The following is a 23,813-nucleotide window of genomic DNA, read 5'->3' as shown; positions in this document are numbered from 1 at the left end:
TGATAAACTTGTATTGTGGTTATTTTGTACCAACTGTGTTTGAGTCGAAACTGTACTCTTCTTGATCAACATCAAACAAATAGTCATAATGAAGCCATTTGAAATTGAGAGTAAGTCACTTCAAGTCGTGATCAAATCGTTACCTGCTTGTATTAAGTCACGCTGAGGTTGTGTCGAGTCGTTTGAGACCCTGAATAATCAATTCAGAGACACGATAAAGTCACTTTAAGATGTGATCAAGTTATGTCCAAGTCGTTTAAGGCCAGGAAGAATCCATTCGACGTCATGACGTAGTCACTTGAAGTTACGATCAAATCGTCTCAAGTAGTTCGAAGTCATAAAGAAGCAATTTGAAGTAATGACCCGGTGGTAGTATCAAGTCGATTGAAGTCACGAAGAAGTCCTTCGGAACCAAAGGCCACAGTGCAATAACTATCCAACTTTGGCGAAACTTTTGACTTATGCAAGTTTTGCAGTTGTCCCGTATTTCGGAAAAGTTTCACCGTGAAATATGGTAGTTTTCAGTTGGCTTATTCTCACGAGTAATAAGGTGTAGCAGCTTGGGGGGGAGGAGGTGAAAGTCATTTTTTATCTTCTTGTTCGAAAGTATCCGAAGGTAGCTTACCAGTGGCGGTTGTATAGAGTGGAGAGAAGAACGACTTCCGCCTCTTCCTCGACGTCATCATCTTCTTCTTCTTCTTCTTCTTCTTCTTCTTTTTCTCTTCTTCCTCCTTCATTATCCATGTTTTCTTGGTCGACGTACAAGAAGCGAGAAGTTTCGGGATATTCGCCCCGCCTTTACCGCCGCTCCGTTTCCTCGCCCGCAGGAAAGCCACGTTCAACCCACGAAAATTCTGTCACTTCTACGGATTAATTACCCGCCAACTTCCAGCCGGTAGAAAGGCCGTTAATTTTCTCGGTCCCTTACGCAGCTACCTCGTAAAATCGGGGTCTCTCTCAGCCTACTCGGAGATTCCCGGGCGTGCAAAAGGTCAAGGTCAGGGTCCAGGTTTGAGGTCGGGATCAAAGGATGACTCGATGAATTTTCAATATATTTACCCTACGGGAGTGTTCGCGCACCCCTAGAAACGTCCCTGAATATTCACGACCCTACGACGGAAATAGAAAATTCACCAAAATCGCGGTACGGAAGAATTCGCGCGTTCTTTGCCCCTCGTTCGCCGGTCTGAATAGGAAAAGAAAATCCTTTCACCGAAAGCACCAATTCTAGCCTTTCGTCTAGCATCAGTCACCCTGGGAGGGGGCGCTGCTGAACGTGTTACTGGGTGACAGGCGCTAGATCGGTCGATATTCCAAACTTCTAGGCCACCTTTTCAACCCCTGAAACGAACCCGGAGGTTGGATAAGTTACGGGCGGTGATTGGCAGATAAATAATTCGCCAAACCGGCAAATTTTAACGTTAATACAGACGCGGTAAAAGAAATTTTATTCCCAATGGCTAGAATTTTGCTAGCCTAACCAGCGCAGCGGTTTGACTACATCGGAAATTCCACTTGGCTGTGCTTGCTGCGAAACCTTTGCTGTTGGAGTGAAAGATTTTGTGCTTCGACGGCTGAAATTTTTGCTGTGATTATATTTACCCTAAAATTTACTGGTACAGCGAATTATCTTACTTCCACACTGCAAACGGACGTCGAATAGAATTCAAGAAATACGTGGCGTCGGGATGATAATGTTGAACTTCGCGGTGTCGAATTATCAGAATTATCAGAACTTTTGTATTATTTTCATATTACTGCAGTATTTGCTAACGGAAAAAGTCGAAAAACAGAATGGTTAATGTTTTGACAAATCAAAAACCGAAGTACAGAATCATCGGGATTTCTATAATTATTCTGACTGTTCTATATTTCGGCTGTATTACGATTTTTCTTATACTTCTCGACTTTTTCTACGTTCCGAAATTCTGTCAATTGTATAGATGCATTTTTTTTTGCACATTTGAAAATTCTATATTGTTTACACCATCCTATCATACGACAAGTAGCCAAAAGCGTTACGAATCTATTTTCATCTTTAAATTTTTTTCTCTCCTTCGAATCTTTCCCTAGTTTTCGAATTTGAAAAAAAACAAATTTTCACGCCATTAAAAATCCAAGACCTGCACGTACAATTGTCTTACTTTTCTATACTTTTATCCTTTTGTTTTTCGCGTACTTTTCTTTATTCTGTTAATATTCGCCATTTCTTCACGGTTCTCAACATTTTTCGCCTCCTTGATTTATTTTCCTCTTTCTTCCTTCAACAATTTTGTTCTCCATTTTATTCTATTGTTTCTCTCTTCTTCGTTCTACTCGTATTTCCCTTTACAATGTCGTCCGGGCGTACTTTCGCCTGACAATCAGTCTGAATTAAGAAAATATGATTGTGTGTTTTTGAGCGTGTTCGATTGGCGCACCCTCGATCATGTAGTGGTGTGCTGCTTTGTTGCAGTACGGCAAGCAGCTGAGGGAGAATTACAGGGCCTTCAAAAACAAACAATGCGAGCCGACGGTCAGTTCGGGAAATTACAACAGCTACTCGGTGCCAAACGTAAGTCTTTTAATTTACGATTTAAAAAAAAAAAAAAAAAAATTCAACCACTAACCCAAAAATCGCAATCTTTTTTCCTATTTCCTCGCTGCTAAAATACATACGTAGTAAAAAACGAAGGACCCAAAAAGCGCAATATTATTCTATCCTACTCGATTTATTTCATTGTTCTTTGTTCTCTTCTTCGTTTCATTCGCGAAGTGATTGTTTTATTATTGTTTTTATTTTTTTTTGTTTTTATTAATTTTTTTTTTTCTTTTTTTAAATCTTGCTTTTCTCACTCTAGTTCTAAAAATGAAAGTGAACGATGCGAAAGAATTTCACACACGCGTCACGCTCTTGATACCCTGACTTTTGTACCCTCCCTCTAACGACGCTGATCAACGCCTGTACAACATGTATATATATTTATCCCTAGTTAATCCCCGCGTATCCGGTTGCGAATCACACTCGCAAGTCGCACGACATCGGTTCTCGCAGACATAGATTCAGAGTCTCGGGTATCAAGCACCGATTTTATTGTACGGCGCTGCCTGCGGCGAGGCGACAACCGAGACGATGATGATTAACCTTATGCCGGTGATCGAGCATCGCCTTGGGGAAAAAAATTATTCCTTTATATCAGGCCAAAACCGTCGTCTACGGAATTTATTTTCCGCTATGCAAGTTTCTCAAAAACGGAACGATAATCAGAGGCGAGGTTGAGAAATTTCGAGTCATTAAAGTAACGAAAGCGCCAAATTTCCAAAGTCAAAGTTCCGAAAGTGTGAAAATGAGGAAATTTAAAAAAAACTGAAACATCGAAATTTCGAATGATCGAAGATTTTCGGTTATGTGAATTTCTGGCTGGGTGAAATTTTTGCCACTTTGTTTTGGATTATCGATATTTTTTGCCTTCGGAATTCCTGGTCATTCTGATTTTCGGTTTTTCTGACTTTTTACACCCGCTCGTCGAGTAAACATACGCTGTGTGAGTGTATTTTAATTTTCCGATTTTTACTCCGTCAAAACTTTATTTTTTGGAACTTTGCTCTATCGTAACTTGAATTTTCGATATCTTTCATTCCGGAACTTTGAGCCGTCGGGTTTCCGACCAAGTAATTTGGAATCTTTTCAAATTCGGAACTTCAACCCAGCTCCGAAAAACAACCGTAGAATTGAATGTTGGGAATTTTTTTTCTACTTTCGTTAATTTTTTAAATTCCTTTATCGCCGTCCTTGATTTCTATATTTTGAATAATTTCAATTTTTGCTAACGAGTCAAGAATTCTAAACTCACAATCAGTTCCACTGCTGTTATAGGAGATATTTCTCCGTTCAACATCTATGGAATTTGGTGTGAAAATTAGTTGAATCGAGAAATGATGAAATCAAGGTTTGAAAGGTGAAACTGGACTTGAATATATCATCAGGCTTTTATTACAAGAATCTGCTCTCATTATAAAAAAAAAAAAATAAAATAATTGAAATTTCCAAATTGAAGTAAATTAACTTTAGTTGTTGGCAATTTTTAAAAGGTCACACTCGTATTACTTGGCTCATTTAAATAATGCCAGGTCCGCTTCGTTTGTCTAATTTCGGTGAATTTTTGTTCATCTTTCTTCGTGAATAGATATTATCCAAACAATTGCCTCAAGTGAATTCATGGATATCTATGTTTTAATTAAAAATCCAGGATGACTAATTTCAGTTTCGCTTGTCGAATCTTGATTGTATCTATCTAAAAAAAAAAAAAACGTTTGTATTTACTTAAACTTTTTAACCTAAAATCAACGTTGAAAGCGATGAAAGATATTTTAAAAAATTTTATCAATCGTTCAAACGTCTTTCTGAATTGAGTTGTAAAAATTTTCCAATTTCTAGATCGGATCGAGCAATCTTTTTACCGTTATTATACCGTCGTACTTCTTCTCGTCGTAAAGTATCGTGCCGACTGATTGGCAAAAAAAAATAAAAAAAGAAAGGCCAATTTCCATACGGATATATCGAACGACTTTGGAAAAGCCCGAGGGACGCGAGGTGTTCGCCTTTTAACACGAGGAAGACCCGCATGTCCGATAATCTCCGGGGATTTCTTCTCCCAGTCTCACGGCTGCTCCGTTCCAACTAACCCTGCACAGATTTACTATAATACTCAGTCAGATGCCTCGAAAGCCGTGTCACTTTGATGTGGCGCGTCATTTTCATTGTCAATTTTCGCTTCTCCGATTAATTAGAGAAAAGAAAGAAGTAAATAATAATGAAATAATACAAAGATCCAACCATCAAAGTAAAGTGTAAAAGCTTGATATTGTCCTCGTGTGGTTCGGGCGTGTTATAATTTGAAATTTTCAAAACTGAACACAACACGCTGAAGATTGACCGACGATACATCTAGTACGATTTTATTTTTACTTTCTATTTTATCATTCTCTCACTCAATCATTCCTCGGTATATTATCGTTATATACATATTTTTTTTTTTTTTTTTTGCTTCTCGTCATTTATTTATTTTATTTTATTATATTTATTATATTTATTATATTTATATAATACATAATCGTCGACGCTCGGGTGTTTGCCAATGTGTCATCGTGTCTTAGGTCACGTGGCGTGTTCGCAAGTCGGTATAAAATCTTGATATGTGCTCAGCTGTTATCGATACCCGCATGCGATCAGAACTCCTCGATCGTTCCGGATAGATCGCCTCTTGAAAACAGATATGCAATATTGATCATCCTCCTCGGCATTTAACGTTATCAACCGTAACGAGGCATGCACCTGTGTGTATATATATATATATATATATATATATGGGGTATTCCATGATATCTCGATCAAGATTCTACGTTGATGTCCCAGATCGGCTTTACAATTTTTTGTACGAAACTACACGGCGAAAAACGCGATCGCGATTTTTTTCACATTCTTTCGACCCAGCTTATCTGATATATGATTTCAAAACTTGAAAAAAAAAAATAAATAAATAAATAAACCACGTTCTAAGATCTGAAAAAAAATCAGAAAAATATTATGAAAAATGAACAAAATTTTTTTTACCTTCGAGAAGATAGAGATTTTGAAACTTCAAAAGATAAATTTGGAAAATGAAAGAAAAAAAATTTCGTTATTATTGGATTGCATTTTTGACATAAAAATTAATGTGAAAGCTCATTATAATGTCTCTCTGAATAGATATTTTTTGGCCCGTGTTACAATGAGCTTTTATGTTCATTCTAGTGTGAAAAATTCAATCCAATAATTAATAACTATTATTATATAAATTTTTTTAAATCATCTTTGTTGCTTACCTTTAGAAGTTATGAAATCTTCATCTTTTAATAGGTGTCAAAATTTATTTACATTTTATAAGATTTTTTTTGAATTTTTTCATATCTTTGAAATTGACGGATTCTTTGCCAGTTTTTAAACCACACTTCAGATACGCTGGTTTAAAAATATTCTGGAAGAATTGCGATTGCGTTTTTTGTCACGTACTTTCATACAAAAATTTATAAAGCCAATCCGAGACATCGAGGTAGAATCTTGACCGACATGTCATGGAATGCCCCATATATGTATACGTACATATCATCGCGTCGTTGAATTCGTGGAAATTCGTGCTTGTCAACACGTGATGCAGTGTGAAAATCAACCTTGTTACGCTACCGTCATTTTATATCGAACGATTCGAATTCAAGATCTCTTCATTGGATCTGATAAAAATTATATCCGAGATAACGTTACGTTAAATCAGAACGTTTGTATTCTTATCGAATGCTTTTCTCTCTCCCCCTTCCGCACAGTTTGCTGTGGGTACTTTAATTTTTTTTTTTTTTCTTTTTCTTCTCTCGTCTTTAAAAATTGTTCTTCCACTATTCAATTAAATAAGACTTTGAAAAGAACGCTTTTACGTTATACCCGTATAAGTTGAACGAACCAACAACGAATTATCGCAACAATTGCGATAGCCAAAATATAGTATCCGGAGTAACTGTGGTATCCAAAAATAATGTATTGTATAAGCAGGTGATACACACCCAACTCGTGTAAAATATTTCCCTTATATATATATATATATATATATATATATACCGGCAACAAAATGAATTCTTTTATTTTTCTATACATATAAATCCAGAATCATACACTCATTTATCGTTAATTGGTGAAGTAAAATGAAGAAAAAAAAAAAAAAATTACAAAAAGAAACGTACCTATATAAAACAAAAAATGTTGGAAAAAAACTCACGCAATTCTGAGGAGGGAATTTTGGATACACCGTCAACACATTTTTTACAACAACTGGGAATATTTCAAGGTTTTTAATAATAATTATAACAACAACAATAACAATAACAATAATAATAATAATAATGATAATAATGATAACAATTAAAACCCCTCGCGAGGATCGCGACGCGTCTTGAAACTCGTACGTATCCAGGTACATGTTATGTGATATATTTATATACTTATGCGTATGGGTATGCATATATATATATATATATAGATATATACATATAAATATATGTATATATTTATAATTATATATATATATATATATACATCGGGGCGTCACGTCGTCTGTGTCTGTCTCTCCTGAGTCCGTGAGAGACGCTTGAAGAGGAGGTCGCCGAGGGTGGGGGTGGGAAATTATACCTATAACATAGTTTGGCTTACAAGTTGCGTTACATGTGTGTGTGTGTGTGTATCTAGGCGGATGGTGGTTATCTACATATATACACGTTATACACATACGGTATGTATACCCTAGCGCATATACGTACATACGTACATACGTACACCTGCAGCTGAGTAAAAAAGTGTGCCCCGGCTGTTGCTACGCCAGGCCAGAACTATCGACCCACCAGTCTACCGGCTCCCCTCTGAAAATGCCTCTGTAATCACACACGCGCGTCTTTGTGCAATCCCTCCGAACCGTTTTAACGTCTACATACGTACACGTTCTCTTCGTTTGTCGCCTGAACTATATATATGTACATATGTATACGTGCAGTCGAGTTTATATATTAAACTTAGGTACATTAGTATACACGGATTTTCATCTTGTTATACTTATGTATGTTATGTATATACATATGTATACTGGAGCTGCGGAAGATGGGCGCGGATAAACCGGCGCGTTTCAACCGAAAATTTTCCGCCGCGTTATAGTAATTATCGTCTTTAACTGCATGTATCCATATTATGAATTTGCCTGCCTCTATGTGTGCGTTTGTGTACAGAGTGATTAGTCGTAACGGTCGTATGGTTTAACGCGCATGCGCTAGAATTCTAGAGGAAAAGCAGTGTTGTTTTGTCAGGTTGACCAACCGTTGGAAGTACACGTGACAACTCGCCGCGATGTGTGTATACGTAACCTCAACTGTTTTCAACTGACGAAAATTTTCTCAGGTTATGTACTACATACATCGCGGCAATCTGACGTACGAACTCACGACGGTTGGTTAACCTGACAAAAACAAATGCTTTTGCTCTACACTGAGAAGAATTTCATTTGGAACAGTAACTAGAAAAAGTTGAGTAAAACTTAAAACGCGTAAACATTTCGCGCTATCGTCGATCCTTTTTTGGTTATTGCAAACGCAAAATCAATTTCTGAGGTTTACTCTGCTTTTTTAGTTGAATAAGGCTTCAACGTCGATTTATCGTCGCACAAGCGTTAAATTTTCGCAACAGTTGCAAGAAAATATAGCAACAGTGATCGTAACGAGAAAGGATAGTAACGGATACTAGACTTTCCGGTAACGGCTAGAAAACTGATTTTCATTTTGTACCTAGAACTATATTTTTCGATCGTGGTAAAAAGTGAAAATAGTCAAGGACTGAGCTGTAACCGGAACTGAAAATTCCTGTCACAATCAGTGTATAATTTTAACGCATGCGCGTTAAACCTTTCGACCGTTAGCTAATCACTATGTTTTTACATGAGTGCGTGCGTGTGTGTCGAGTTTGGAACGATTGAAAAGGGCTGATCAATCGGTGCGGCGATTCATTTTTCCCACGGGATATTATGATGATATTATTACGTGTACCTACTCCAGTCGAGTGAGGACTCGATACGTAAATAAGTAAGTGAAAAAACAGGAAAGGGATGAAAAGGATGAGGTCGGTCGAATCAAGTGCATGTAATGCAATATCGATTCGAATCGGAATTTAAATTTGCCGAAATATTCCGGAATGGAAGGTGAATAATTGAAAATTCACAAAATTAAACATTCTCGCTGATCAAGGGGAAACGATCGGAGTTCGTTGGTGATTTTCGAACCGTGTGTCGCGTCAGCCGAATACTCAATTTATATTCTACTCTTTTTTTTTTTTTCTTCTTCTCTTTTCTTCTCTTTTTCGACAAGTTATACAGCCGCTCGGTGTAATAATTACCCACAGTTTTCATTCTAATTGATTGAAATTTATTTCGAAGCTTATATATATATATTGGAGTTTGACCCCGTGCAAGTCGGAATATTCAATTTGTAAATAATCAAAATTCACTGGTTCGACGAAAGTCAAACGGCGTTCGAGTACATTCAAGAAAGAACAAAAAGAAAAAAAAAAAAAAAATCTTACTACGTTTATCTAAATAATTGATCGATTCCCTTTCTTTCAGTATAACGTATCTAATTAACAATATATATTAGACATTTTACAAATAAACGGCAGTACATAAGCAGTAGACAAATTTATTAAGTGTATATTCGCTATTTTTTTTTTCTGTGGCTGCTTTTTTTTTTTTTTTTTTTTTCATCTCTATTCCGTGTCACACGCACCAAGCAACGAAAGAAAACTCACATCTCCGAGCGAGGCTTGTAATTTTTTACGAAGCGAGATCGGAACGAGATATTAATAATAAAAATGGGAAATAAGTTCGGCTCCGATGTGAAGTGGATTTTCACATTTTCAATGTCTGACGATATAAACGCTACGAGTGGAAGTTTCACCGTATAAAAGTAGCGACAGGCTCTGGCTGAATCAAGGAGGGGCTTAACTGCCTCTCATCCTACTCGATCAAAGAACATTTTAAGCTCGACTGGGCTCCTTTCGGTGGATTTCATCGGCCCTTCCTTGACCCTTGACCAAATCCCTACACCTGCCTGCCCGGTTCGCCTACATTCCCGTCCGCCATAAAACTCTCTTGGGAGGGGAGGGGGGGGGGGGGGGGGGATGATGATGCGGTGAGAACTTCTGCAGGCATCTGAGGAATAGAAGAGAAAAGAAAGGAAAAAAATTAAATACGAAAATACAAAATTTACCGATGAATATTTTTCTCTTCTTTTTTAGTTTGTTAAATATGAAAAACAAGAAAAAAGAAATAGAGAAAATACAATATACGTCAAGTATTTATACATGTTAAATATATATATATATATATATGTGTGTGTGTGTGTGATATAATTCGATCACGATGCAACTAAATCCCGAGCGGAGCTTTGGAGGTCAAAAAATACAGCAAATAACAAGAGTATGATGAGAAAGAAAAAAAAAAAAAATGAATGAGGGAAACTCTACGCTGAGACAATCGATTCATTCCGGCGTCCTGTTTGCTATTTGTATAAAAAATAAGAAAGGAATAAGGAAGGAAGACAAAAAAAAAAAAAAAACTGAGGAGAATAAGAAGAAGAGATGCGAAGACGATGATTATAGACGGAAAATTTTCCGGCGCAATTAACGATGCAAGATGCCGGCCGGATGGAGTCCTCCTGATGGTGCTACATATGTAGTTCAGTTCTTTGGTATACATATACGTGTGTGCATATGTGTATATATACACGTGTATATATGTATGTATGCACGTGTGATACCGTATCACGGTGCACCAACACGCGAGATGCATTAACACCGACGTGCCGTGAGGAAACTGCATAATACCAGAACGGAGGATTGGTGACTCGGTGCAAGGTATAAAATTACACTCCTCGGCTCAACTCTATTCTACTGATGTACGTAGGTGCAGTGCAGCGTTACACATGCACGTTTACTCACTCATCAAAGTCGAATGCAAGGTGACTTTCAGGATTATTCTGCTGCCTACACGTGCAGCTGCAGCCGGTGGACATTTAAGCCACGAGAGAGAGAGAAAAGCGATCGTGCCGCTTAAGTTTTACGTCTCTTCTTTCCATATGTTATTTATTGTACGCGTCGTTTGCGTGATTTACAAAAATTCGATGCGGGGTTCGAATGATTTCAGACGCCAATTTATTCTTAGTTCAAAATCAACGTCTCGACGCTGCTTCACGATTTATCTTTTCCCACTTTTTTTTTTTTTATCGTCTTCCTTAATTTTATTCATACCCTTTATCTACGAGCGATGTATGCGTGCGTACTCTTCGATTATGATCGTATTGACGGTAAAATAGAAACGAAAGCCGAGAAAAAGGAATCAGGAATTGTGGAAAAAAAAAAATACGACGGAATGCGTTGCAATTGAATGAGGAAAAAAATCTCATTTCGTTATTCGATATAATCAATACTCTGAAAACGTCCGAGTTAGATTTTTTCGTATGGAATAATTAAGGTATAGTATATTTATTGCTGAATCATAAATTTGTCGTATGTGAATTGTAAAAATTGTGAATTAGAACACCGAATTACTTTTTGTTCAACCAATAGACGAGCTCGAAGAAAAAAAATCCGCCTCAGACGAATCGTAGAGGATTGACTCACCAATAAAATAAGCAGTTTTCTTTACCAAAATCGGACAATTTTTCGATGGAAAAATAGTAAAATAGATGAAATTTCTGTACCTACGTTTTGTTAATATAAAACAACGTGGTTTTCACACGATTGTAAATTTATTTATTTATTTATTTATTTATTTATTAACTTAAACGCGGGCAAGGCTCACTTACAGGTAGTACAGGAATAGCCATCGAACAGGCTTGGTAGTTATAGAAATTGAAAATTAAAACCTAAACCTAAACCTAACCATAGATAAAAGGCAAGAAGAGGGTCAGAGCTGACCACCAGAAGAATTAAAGGCCATAGAAACTAATGAAGTGAACCAGACGGTTAGACGACAATTAAATGAATTTAAAAAATAATTTCCTCCGTATAAATGACGATGGGAATTCTAAAGCCCGTATCAGCTCCAGCCGCGCTTTTTGAAAACCTCATTTACCTAATGATTCCGTTCCGTTAAATATCCGAGCATCGTGAAATTCGTATTTAACTACTCTCCGCGAGACCCTAAACACCGAGTCTCCCGAATGCGCCAGCGTTGCTGTCCGGCAATGAATCAATGCAGCTAAGCGATAGGAGCGCTGCAAGCTCCCGTGCATCGGTATAACGACGCGCCATCTACAATCAAAAGCTGTTGCGTCGCCCCCATCGCGTGACGCCAGCCGCTGGCACTTCTACGTATACGAATGCACGCAGCACGATGTGACATACCAGATGCACCAGATGCACGTAGCGACGTAGCGACGTGGGAGTAGAGGTGGTGGGGTCGACTAGGCTAGGTCGGCGGTCGGGGGAGGGGGGGGGGAGACCCAGCAGTCCAGACGACGGCGCAACGCGATAGTAGGGAAACACCGTTGCTAGTCATCCAACCTGTTCCCCACCACTGCAGGCGGCATGCGCTTTAGTGCCAAGGCTGACGCAACCCAACGCAACGCATCGCATCGCATCGCGGAGGGCGGAGAAGGGGTTGGTGAGGCGGCTGGGGGGGGGGGGAGGTGGTTAAGAGTGACGCTAGGCGGCCAGCTTCGCTTCCTTCTAGTCTTTTCGCTTCCTCCCCTCCCCCATAACCTCTCCCAACTCGTCGTGCGCATGCGTTGGGTTAACCTTGACATTGAACGAGTCTCTCCCTTCACCCCTTTCCTCGTCCCCCCGTCCTCGATGCACGCTCAGCCCGGCCCGCGACGTCATACCGTTGGCTACTTTCCGTTTCTGTTCTTTTTCCTTCGTACTTATTTTTATTCTTTTATTTTATTTTATTTTTTTAAATTTATTTATTAATGTTTTTTTTTCTCTCGCTTTACGCCCGCTTCGATCCTCCTTTCGCGGTAACATCTTTTTATTTGAACGGGTTTATCTCTCGCGTTCGTTGGTTTTTTTTTTCCCTTCTCCGTCCCTACTTGTTTCAACGCGGTAGAACTTTTTTTTTTGTTTTTCTCGTTTTTTTCCCGTCGATAATTTCGTCTGCACCGGATACTTTTTTCTTGTGCCGTGTTCGCGGCCTTTTTATTTGTTTCCTTTGTTTTTTTCTCTCTCTCTCTCTCATTTTACACTCGTTTCTACTCAGGCTGCGGTTGCTGCAGCTGATTTAATCACCGAGAAACCTGCTTTTGCGGTGTTACGCACGGTTTTTGGCAATTTATTTTTATCCGCTGTCTTCTTTTTCCCCCCCCCCCTTTTTCCAGTCAAGCCTCCGTTTCGTCGCAACGATCGTCAGAGTAAAAAAAAAATCTTTATCCTAGTTTTATAGTACAAGTAATAATGGTATAGCGACAGTCGGTCTTCCAGTTACAAATTCAGCGATACTTCCCGCGGTCTTGACATTCCGTTTTTTTTTTTTTTTTCGTTTCTTTCAAGTGTTTTTTTTTTTTCTCTCCCTTGAGTTCAATTATCATGCAACGAATTGTGTAATCCTACGTTAAGGTCGCTCGGTGCCAGTCATCCCTAGCATCGGTTCTATCGCTCATCAAGTCTAGACGCTGTAATGAGTGAAGCGTTATGATCGGCTGTCGCCTTCCTTCTCAAGGCTTGTGTGTCCACTACCGCAGTGCTCTCAACGAGTTATGACCGCGAATCAACGCGTCACGGCCTCGTGCAACCATCGTTGACCTTAACCAGAGTACCGCGTTTCACTGGAGATTTAAATTTTTATTTTTTTTTTTATAACCACCAGTGTTCTAAGAGCGGCATTGTAAGATTTGCGCACCTTCCTACGCAAAATGCATCATCATCCATTCGTGGCATGCACGAAGATTCGTGCCATGCGTATATCCAGCGTCTTCGCAGCTTCTGTCATGTATCGAATCGTCCATGCATCGCTGACTTCCAAGTCCAAGGTCACCAACACTCTGGTATCCACGTGTCGCTTGTCGCTTGCTACTGATCACATTGTACATACATGATTATAACCACATATGTACATTATCTCGTACATTCCTTCCGTGAAACTTAGACACACACACACACACACGTGCATGCGAGATTATGCACGCATGCATTAGCTTATGCTTTACAAGAGTGCAAACAGCCCGGCCCGTAAAAGTTGCGCAATCGGTTGAAATGCGGGCTTCTCCACGTGAATTTTTTCTCCGTATACTTTCGGGATTAATTATCTTCAACTCATCTTTTTCACGTCGTCTTCTTATGCCTGCCAAAATTGCAAATGCCTCGGGTATAGATGAAACTACTCTCAGTTACGAAGCTGAAACTGGCGGCCAAACGTGTTAAGCTTTTTGGAAATAGAGAAACGCAGTTCAATCTTATACTTATAATTCTATGGACGTATTGGAGGTTCGAGGTATCTCACAAACTTAACATTTTGGGACTTCACTATCTTATTCGAACGTTTGGCTGCTGACTCTGGCTGCTAGCTTCAGCCTTGTCTCTAAGTACGCAAATCGAACGCGAAGCAGATTATGTTCCATGTAACCACCAACGATGGACATAGAAAATGGTAACAACCGCGAATTGTTGAATACAGTCCCCAGTTTTTGGAAATCGATATTTAATTGTAGCACGTGCCCACTCGCTGCCCAAACGAGCCTGAAGCCGTCGATTCGTTGCTGGGCAGACCTCGAAAGCCTCCGTTCAAAAGCTATCAAGGGGCACGGAATTTGATACTTGCCTGTATCTCGGTATACAATGGCTGCTGGCTCACTTCCCTGCATGATATATATACCAGAGCTTTGTTGGTTGGTAGGTACAAACGTACTTCCTGTGTACGCTTGATGCGGTGACCGACCGACTTTTGTTCTGATGCAGCGGTTCTGTTGGCTGAAAAACGGATGGGGGAAAAAAAAAATAACCTCTGTGTGCGCCCAGAACTAACCTGCGAGCAAAATTACGTAACTCAATTCCGTTTCCTGTGCTATGCGCACACAGCGTGCGCTAGGCTCATTAACGCGATCATGCAGCGAATTTGGAAGTGAACTTATCTCGCCAGTTTCGCCGTATTCATTGCAGTTTTTTTTTCTCCCCTCTCTTTTCTCGCCAGGTCGTAACGGTTTCTCGATCGATGGTATAACGAAATTGATCGATTTTTATCTTGGCGAATTATATTCAGATTCGTTATTTTCCATAAACGAAACATGTACAAATCAGTTAACTTTTCTTTTGTCAAAGAATCTTTCACCACTTTTTATCGTAAAACAAAATTTTCCGAGCAATTTTCGAAGTCTGATAAACCGATTTCGACGGTCTTTCATCGAGCAGATTATCGCCAAAGTCAAGACGAATCCAACGAGCCTTTACCGGCCGATTTTCGTCCAGCCAGTCCCAAGATATCTTGATTTGAAACTCGACGGTACCGCGAGATGCGCGATTAGCGCGCGACCGCGTTGCTCAAGCCTCACGCGACTCGCGCTAACGTTGAACTTCAAACTTCAATATCTCGGGACTGAGTGGTCGAAAATCGCTTTGCTAGGGCTCGTTGGAATCGTCTCAACGTCAGCGGCAACTTGGCGGACACAACGAAAGGATTTGATCAAAAGTAACGTCAGGCCAGAGTGATCTCGATATCCGTCTCCGTCGAACAGCCTCCTTCCAATATGCGAAACGGAGCTACGCGTAAGAACACACGCAGGTGGGTGAAACTATTAGTACACCGGAAGTGAGATTTTTTGGCGCGCCTAACGAACCGACATGGCATAACGAAACCGTACGATACTTGGACGTCAAACTGTCATCGTCATTGACACGCGATTAATTATTCTCAGTAAAAGATATATATGAAACGAGGCAGAGCCTTCGGCACTGTAACGCGTATATACGTGCTCATAGACACGTATCCAGACGCAAAAAATACGCATCGCCACGTGTCGTTTCTTATACGTATATATCCTAACGATCTTTCACTCGCGTGTAATATATAATACACGCACGCCTCTTTACAGGTGCCTAATATTTCCCTGTGGACAAACCAGCCCACAGGGCAACTATATGCGATATATTATAATTTTGCGCTCAACGTCCAGAGTCGCGTACACATGTATATATTCATATATACCTATATATATATATATATATATTTATATATACATATGAAGAACGAGAAAAACGTTCGCTGTCCGACAGCCGGTTAATTATTTCGATTTTATACAGATACATAGTTAGCGGAGAATGGCGATTTAATTCGTACACGATCGTTTGAAAATTGAATAATAATAATAATAATAACAATAATAATACCAATATTAATAATAACAATAACAGCAGCAAAATATTTCCATCGCCCGTGGTAACAAATTCATCATACGTTACGTGACGTGGTTCATTGACTTGGATGATCGACAAGGCGAAAAGAAAGCTGCGGCGGGATAAGAATGGACGAAAACGTGGTGGAAACAAGAAAGAAGAAAGGAGAAAACAGAAAAAAAAGATTAAGAAAAGGAAGAATCAAAACTGAACGTATCAAGAGGTCGTTACGGTGATAAATTGGCGTCATATCGAGTGCATGACCGCGTACTTTGACGACTAATGGTGAGGACTTTTTTCACTCACGCATCTGAGATATTACCTGATTTTTATTTACTTTATTTCTTTTCCTCTTCTTCTTTTCACCTCCTTGCTCATTTTGTCGGAAGGTATTGGTCGCCGTCCCCGGGGATATAAACCGGGTCCAAAGTTTCGAGATTTAAATCATACGGACCTCCTAGCGCCAGCCCATAAATATCGGCGATGCAAGCACAAGCTCGCAGGTTGGCTAGCCTCCAGGTTCGTTTAGCCTTCGCTTATATACCAATCTTTGCTGGCTTACCGCGATTCCTTTCGGACTCCGCGTCCTACGAAACTTGGTCGAAAGAAAAGGAGAAAAAGAAAGAAAAACAAAAGAGAGAGAGAGAAAAAGAAAACGGAAGAAGGAAAAGATAAAGAGCTGAACGAGGAAATCTGGTTGAAAATTTGAAATCGAAATGATTATGCTCACCCGCCGAAAAAAGCTTTCAAAATCCTGCTGCACCGATGCGTTTGACACCCGGAACCGTCGCTAAATTTAAGCTCCGACAAGTTTTTTCATCCCACGAGGAACGAAAATCGAGGAAATAGTTCGTAAGGAGGTTGATATTCTTGGCCGAGGAAACGCGTTTCTTCGAAAACTCGCGGCGTCAATTTATTAGATGGAAAAGCGAATAAATTTTCCATCACGAAGGCAGTCGACACACAGCGTGTGTAAATCTGTCCGGCGAAAATATTCCCGACGGCTGTTACAATTTCAACGGGAATCTTTCAGTCGGACGGATGCAGCGGCGTGTTGGTGATATCCCGTATGCAGTTTACGTTGCACGCAGATATTGTTGGATTTTTGCCATACCCGTGATAAAAACCACGCGGCGCAGTCCGCGGTGAGTAAATAAAAAGGATTCGTTTACGACTGCAACGACAGTAAAACAATCCGCCGATTTACGCCCTCATAACTTTATCGGACGCAGGTGCATCCGCTGTAATATCAAACCGTCCGAAATACTTCTACGGTAATTATTTGTGGAGGTTGGAATTATGCGATTACGCATTCTTCGCATCTGTAAAGTCCGAAAGTTTTTCATTGAAAGCTCACGGAATTATAATATTAATTCCAACTCGAAATAGTACGAATACCTGCTAGCTGTTTCGAATTTTTACGATCAATGGCAGCAGAAAAGTTTTCAACATTAGGGAAGGAAAAAATTCCATCAGTACGGGCAATAAACCGAGTGACTTGAAAAAGTCTGATCAAAAAAGTCAGGGTGGCTATTTTTAACCCGTGGTAATATAAAGTGTGTCGACAAAAAAATTTCAGCTTTCTCTACGATTAAAGCCAATGCGCGCGCAATAATTGGGAAGATTTTTAAATCGCTTTACTTGATAAGTTTATATTTGAATTGTGAGTACATAAGACAATTGGTGAAAAATTCATAAGTATTCAGTCAACGATCGAAGACCTTTGAACTTCACCGAAGACTCCCTTTTAATCTTTCCGAAATTTACCTCGGACTTTGTCTCGAAATCACAGCGATTTTATATCTGCGCGACAGCGTCTGAATATCCAAACTTTGAGCTCTGGATTATCCAAAAATTTTACTCACCGTATATCCATGGATCGTTATATTTTGTTCAAGAAATAAAAATACTCTTTGTAAAAAAAAAAGAAGAAAAAAAAACCTCGGAAATCATTTGCGTGACAGTCAAGTTCACGAACAAAACTCCGTTTCGATTTAAGAAAACGAACAGCTTCGCCGTATTAACCTTTCGAATATGTCGTATTTCAAAAACAAACTCTTTTATCTTCTGTTTTTTACAAAATCAATCAGTTTCCAAGATATCCAACGCTACGTACGTCAAGAATGGAACATTCGTTGCAAGTTCGAAACGCGTGTTAGACAAAAAAAAAGAAAAACAATCGTTTCAGAGTAAGTCAAGATTACTGACAATGAGATCGTGTTTTCTACGGGCGATCAAATGACGTCACCACGCTTCCTGTTCTGGGTCAGGTTTGGGACTGGAACAAGTCGCGTCACGGCCAAGGACTCCGAAATGATTATGTAACGCAAAATCTGTCTACGTATGCGTCGTTGTACATATGCATATACCGGGACGATCTCTTGAGACTTGAAAATCAACCGCGCATGCGCGAGTTTTATCGGCTGGCCATCCCGAGTTTCAGCTGTCAAACTCTTTCTGCCGGCGATGCGGTTGATACGAATTTTCGAGGTTAGAATCTCGAATAATCGAGGCAGCGACTCGGAAAGGTTTCGGAAGCATTTGTTGTCGGGTCGGAAAGTCGATTCTTCAAAGAACGCTCGGAATTCAACGCTTACGCTCTTTGAAAATTCAAACGTAGACATTTTGCGTAGGTTGGCACGCCTGCGTCGCGGACAAAAATATCGCTGCGTGAAGATTTTGCCGACCAATGAGATTTAATTATTCGGCGCATGCGTGGTTGATTTTCAAGTTTCGAGAGATTTTCCGAGTGTATGTTTTTTTTTTTTTTCAGTAATCACAATAACAATAATAATGGGCGACCGTAGACATAAATTTGGCGAATTTTAGCGCAGCGCTCAAACTGATTGGCACGTAGCATCGGGGGGGTGGCTATTTTATCGCTCCTAAAAACCGGGATGCCGATGCTTGAGGCGTTGTGCGCAAGGCTTCGAGGATAATAAATATACGGATTATATAAAACTCGGCTCTGTTAGAATTGGCGGAACGGTTTTTCCGCGTACGGCGCAGGATGTTTCAGGGATAATCGACGCGCTTACGGCCGCTCGTAAAACTGTAAAAACTAAAAACCTCAGTCTTAAAAACGCCTGCACACATAATTAAATAAAGAGGCTCGACCGCGGCTCTTCGAGCACTCGTTATGTTATATAATAACGATTATCTGCATTCGGTTGAAAAATACAGGAGAGTTTATATAATGTAACCTGCATGTATGAATACACGGTGTCACGTATCACGTATAACGTATTAATGTATAATAAACTCGACGCACCGTTCGTTTGGGAAAAAAGATGCGGTGTATTTTAGGAACTTGAATTATTTCTGTCTTCCTCTTGCATATCGTCGTAACGTTATAAATATGTAAATGCCTGTTCCTTGGCTCTCGAGAGTCGAATCTTTAATTTTTAAACACGCATCGATACGATTTTCACCGAAATATGTAATGCATTCAGAGTCGTTATTTTCAAGGTCTTATGCTACTGTTCGTGCGAGACGGTGCGTTTCAGGTCTGGTTTTTTCAAGTGGTGGGAAAAATCAGGTGAAGCGGAGCTGTGCGAAAGAAATAAAGAATAGAAAGAAAAAAGAAAAAAGAAAAAAAAAAGAAAAAAAGAGGAAGGAAGTATTTCGAAGCGAATTATACAAAGTCCTCGAAATTATCTCACCGTAATAAAAATATAATAACATTGTCTCCTTTTCAATAACTAATAGGGGAAAAAGTTGGATCGTTTTTCATTACCGATAATCAAATTATCGTATTCTTAAGCAACGAAAGGTCTATTTTAAAAATACCAAATCAGAACATCGACGATCAATGGCCACGACTATGTCGTAATAATATACAATAAATAGTGTCGATTTTTTAACAATTAAAATTCTTGTATAATTTTAGCGCAAGTGCAGGCGACTTTACAGTGTGTTTAAAGGATAATGATAAGCTTTCGCGTAGAACGTATCTTCACTTGAGCCGTGTGTTTGAATTAATTACACACGTAAACACGCATTGGCGTCGGCTCTCGTCATCCTCCGCCTTCTCTTCTTCTTCTTCTTCTTCTTTCTACTCTGCCAACTGGTTCAAGATTTATTGGACCGCAAGGGTTTGGCGATGATCGAACTCTCTTTCTCTCTCTCTCTCTCTCTCTCTCTCTCTCGCTCACTCGCCTTTCCTCTCATCTTCTACTTATTATCTTCCGGAAGAATTACAAGAACCAATGCACGTGAAATAGAGGGTGAAAGGACGATGGATAGAGAATTGGAGAAGCCTTATCAGGCTGATCGAATTCGTCTTGAGGGTATCGATTCGGTTTCGAAATCCTACTTTACTGTCTCTACGTTCTTTCTTTCTATTTTCTTTATTTCTCAACGTTACATTACCAGTTGGAATTGTTTTTCTGTTTTTTTTTTTTTTCCCCTCTCAAGCATCGTTTCAGACTTCTAAACTTTGACGCGACCGTGGAAATTAATTATTACACTTTGTCCGTTACGCGTGGCGACTTTGTAATTTACAAAATAACGTATCATTCCCATTTTCTCAAATTATGCGCACATTTTATCCACCATGTAATTCAAGGTAAAAACAGTTTTTGTTTCGCGTGACTGTTTTTTATTTTTTTGTATTTTTCGTTGAATTTTATTTTCAACGTGGTAAAATTTTGCTCGCCTCTTGCGTTTGAAATATTTCTTATACGTATGTAACACGGAGTAATCAACAACGACGAAGTATACGTTTTTCTATCAAATTAGTTGAACGAAATGTAGTAAGAGAGAGAGAGAGAGAGAGAGAGAGAGAGAGAGAGAGAGAGAAAGAGAGAGAGAAAGAGAGAGAGAAAGAAAGGAAAAAAAAAGGAAACGTTTCAACATTCATCCCCCTTTCCCTCTGTGCCGCGGAGAGAAAGGTCGCAAAAAATGTATGACTTCTTCGCACCAGGCACGAACATTCGTTCTGTCTGCCGGCATGAAATAATATCCGCGATAGAAACAACTTAACAACGTGATTCGATCTGCGAAGTATTGTAATAAAATACGTTTCTCTTGTACGAAACGTTGAGGAAAAATGTAGGAAATATCGGTAAAATTTTCCCATCGCTGTGCGAAAAATTTTACAACAAATAAATGGTAAAGAATAAAAAAAACTAACAAGAAAAAAAAAAAAATACGAAGCTCCGTAGCAACGAATGTAAATAAATCGTGCGGAGGGATAAAATTGTTAATATGAAAATGAATGGAACTAAAATCGTGCAATTTGCAAAACTCCGCGCACGGCAAAAAGTTTCGCAGATTTCCGGGTTAAAGTAAAGTCGCGGCAAACTTTCTTCGATGCATAAGTCGATCGTTGCCCGGATGGCGGGAAAATCGAATTATTTCGCGTTCGAAGGCGGGAAACGTTGGGATGGGGGGGGGGGGGGGGGGGGGGAATATCGAGAGTTTCGCCCGCCTGGTTGCAAAAAAGTCGGTGAAACGGCTTCGTCCAAAACCACGTCAAGTTATCACGACCGTCTGTCGAGAAAAATATAGGAAGAGAACACCAGAGGCTCGCTCACTCGTTAGCAGACGGCGCAGAAAGCCGAGTTTTGACGACTGCTTGCATGCAAGAGCGCGGCAATTGACGCGCCCGCCTAGCAACAGGCTGACTGCGATGACAATGGTGCTTTCAGGGGTTATCAACCCTCGAGAGAGAGAGACAGAGAGAGAGAGAAATAGGCGACTATGGCATTTTTTCGAATCTTTTTTAATCCGCCATTTTCTTTTTTTTTTTTTTACGTTTACAGAGAGTCGAGATGGAGAAATTGACTTGGAAATCGAATCAATGATTACTGGTCTTTGTTGACGTTGATTTCGAATGATTTCTACCTTGTCATATGCATTTTTTTCTTTCCGCTTCAATGTAACTAAGCGATTCTCGTTCATTTTCAATGTTATCCCTGATTTCCTAGCGTTCTAGGCGACCTTTCAGTGATCCATCGACAATCATCCACACATTGAGAAAAATTTCACTTGTTACAGTAGCTAGAAATATTGAGTAAAACAGGTATCGTTGAAAAAACTGTTTGAATATTTTTGGAATTTGGAAAAACTAGGTACGCGTAAACATTTTGCGCTATCGTCGATCCTTTTTTGGTTATTGCAACGAAAAATCAGTTTCTCAGGTTTACACCCGTGTTCATAGTCTCTCCTTATCTCGAGGATAAAGGACGCCTTGATGAAGGCTTCCTTGAATCTCGGGGGCGTCCTGGTTTCATAGTCACAACTTGGCTCTCCCTTTCAGAAGGAAGACATATTTAGGGATATGTGATTGCTTATGGTGGTAAAACTGCTGATCGAAGCGCCACTCGGCTATATTTAAATCTAACAAGGCTCCTTATTCTGGCGAGGAAGGTCTATGAAACGTGAAATGAGAAACAAGGAATCCTTGTTCCTCAAGGAAGGACTATGAATACGGGTGTTACTCTGATTTTTTAGTTAAAGAAGGCTTTAACGTCAATTTATCGTTGCACAAGCGTTAAATTTTCGCAACATTTACAAGATAATAAAGCAACATTGATCGTAATGAGAAAGAATAGCAACGGATACTAGACTTTCCGGTAACAGCTAGAAAGCTAATTTTCATTTTCTACCTAGAATTACATTTTTCGATTGTGGTAAAAAACAAAAGCACAAGATAAGATAGAAATCAATGGAATGTTCAGTATTTGAAACCACTTGACTTTTACGGCTGGACTTGTAACGATTTCGATGATTTTCAACGCCTGCCGATCAAGTTGATTTCCTTCACTTCTATCACGCTGCACGTCATGATTTCAAGTGATCAGCAATGATTTTCAATGATTTCTGCAGTTTGATCTGGATTGATTCCTCCTTATTTCAAAAAATATATCATAATCAGTCGTTCCAATTCCTTTGATACACAATTTGATTTGCAACTGTTATATTTATGCAAAAAATATGTTCGCGAAGGTTTTGTAAAACCAGCGACGGTAAAAATTGCGAACCTTGCACGATCAATGCCTAAAAAATCCCAACCTCATTACTCGTTCTCAAATCGTCGATCGTTCTAAAATAAAGTTTTTAATGCTCGATCCGTATCGCGTGAATTTTCTCTACTTTTCCTTAAAACCAATGAGCCAGCGTCAGAAACTGATTATTGCACAATATTGAAGATGTGTGTCTAAATTTATTACTTACGTAATTGAAAAAGGATAGAAAGAATTTGGTAGGTGTAAAAAAAAGTCATGAAAAAATAGAAAAAGGTTGAACAAAAAACGAGAGAAAAACAAACGCTTAAAAATTTCTTTCTCTTTTGGCAAAAAGCTGCTTGGCAAGATCGCTGATTGAATTACACTGCAAATATGTGTGCGGTCACTTATTCATATCTGCTTACTTAGACTTAACTCGGATGACATTGATGAATGTAGTCAGATGAATATTTAGGGGATCGCAGGTGAATTTTGGACTCTCGAATCGCTCTGCATTATATATATATATATGTATATATAATTATATATAGCTAACTTATTGTCAGGCTAGCTCTAGAAGTTGACTCGTGAAATCTAAACCTGATATCGACCGCGAGAACGAATTCGAGTTTGTTCTCTTTTCTTCGGTTTGAGCTGACGAATTTTTTGGCAAAACATCGAGCTGATTTTTAACTCATTGTCAGTGAAATTCACTGTATTATTGTAGATATTAGAAACATAAATGTGTATATATTTTTTTTTTTCCCTCAATTCAATCGCTGTTTTTTCAACGCGTTTTCTTACATTTTGCTTTCCTTTTCATTTTCCTTCCATGAATATAGCGTGTCTTTTCTTAAACTGTCGTGAGAAAACCACTGCCGAGTCACTTTCGCGTATACTTTTTTTGCTTATATATTCTATCACTCATTAGAAAGTTGTTG

At 39.3% G+C, this 23,813-nt stretch overlaps 1 protein-coding gene across 8 annotated transcripts in view; it reads left to right on the top strand.

Annotated features, from left to right (window-relative positions):
- Positions 1–23,813, top strand: part of LOC107221568 (growth factor receptor-bound protein 14) — a 300,280-nt gene that overhangs the window by 259,225 nt on the left and 17,242 nt on the right. For 6 of the 8 annotated variants that reach the window (XM_046737232.1, XM_046737233.1, XM_046737231.1 and 3 more), the window contains one exon: positions 2,435–2,554. In XM_046737232.1, coding sequence (XP_046593188.1) covers positions 2,435–2,554 — 120 coding nt within the window. The remainder of the gene's footprint in view (positions 1–2,434; positions 2,555–23,813) is intronic. The other 2 variants (XM_046737229.1, XM_046737228.1) reach the window with 2 other exon arrangements.

This window comes from Neodiprion lecontei, chromosome 4 (genome assembly GCF_021901455.1).
Source record: "Neodiprion lecontei isolate iyNeoLeco1 chromosome 4, iyNeoLeco1.1, whole genome shotgun sequence".
Taxonomy (NCBI): Eukaryota; Metazoa; Arthropoda; class Insecta; order Hymenoptera; family Diprionidae; genus Neodiprion; species Neodiprion lecontei.
Note: the sequence above shows the minus strand (reverse complement) of the source record. Positions and strands in the feature narration are given on the sequence as shown.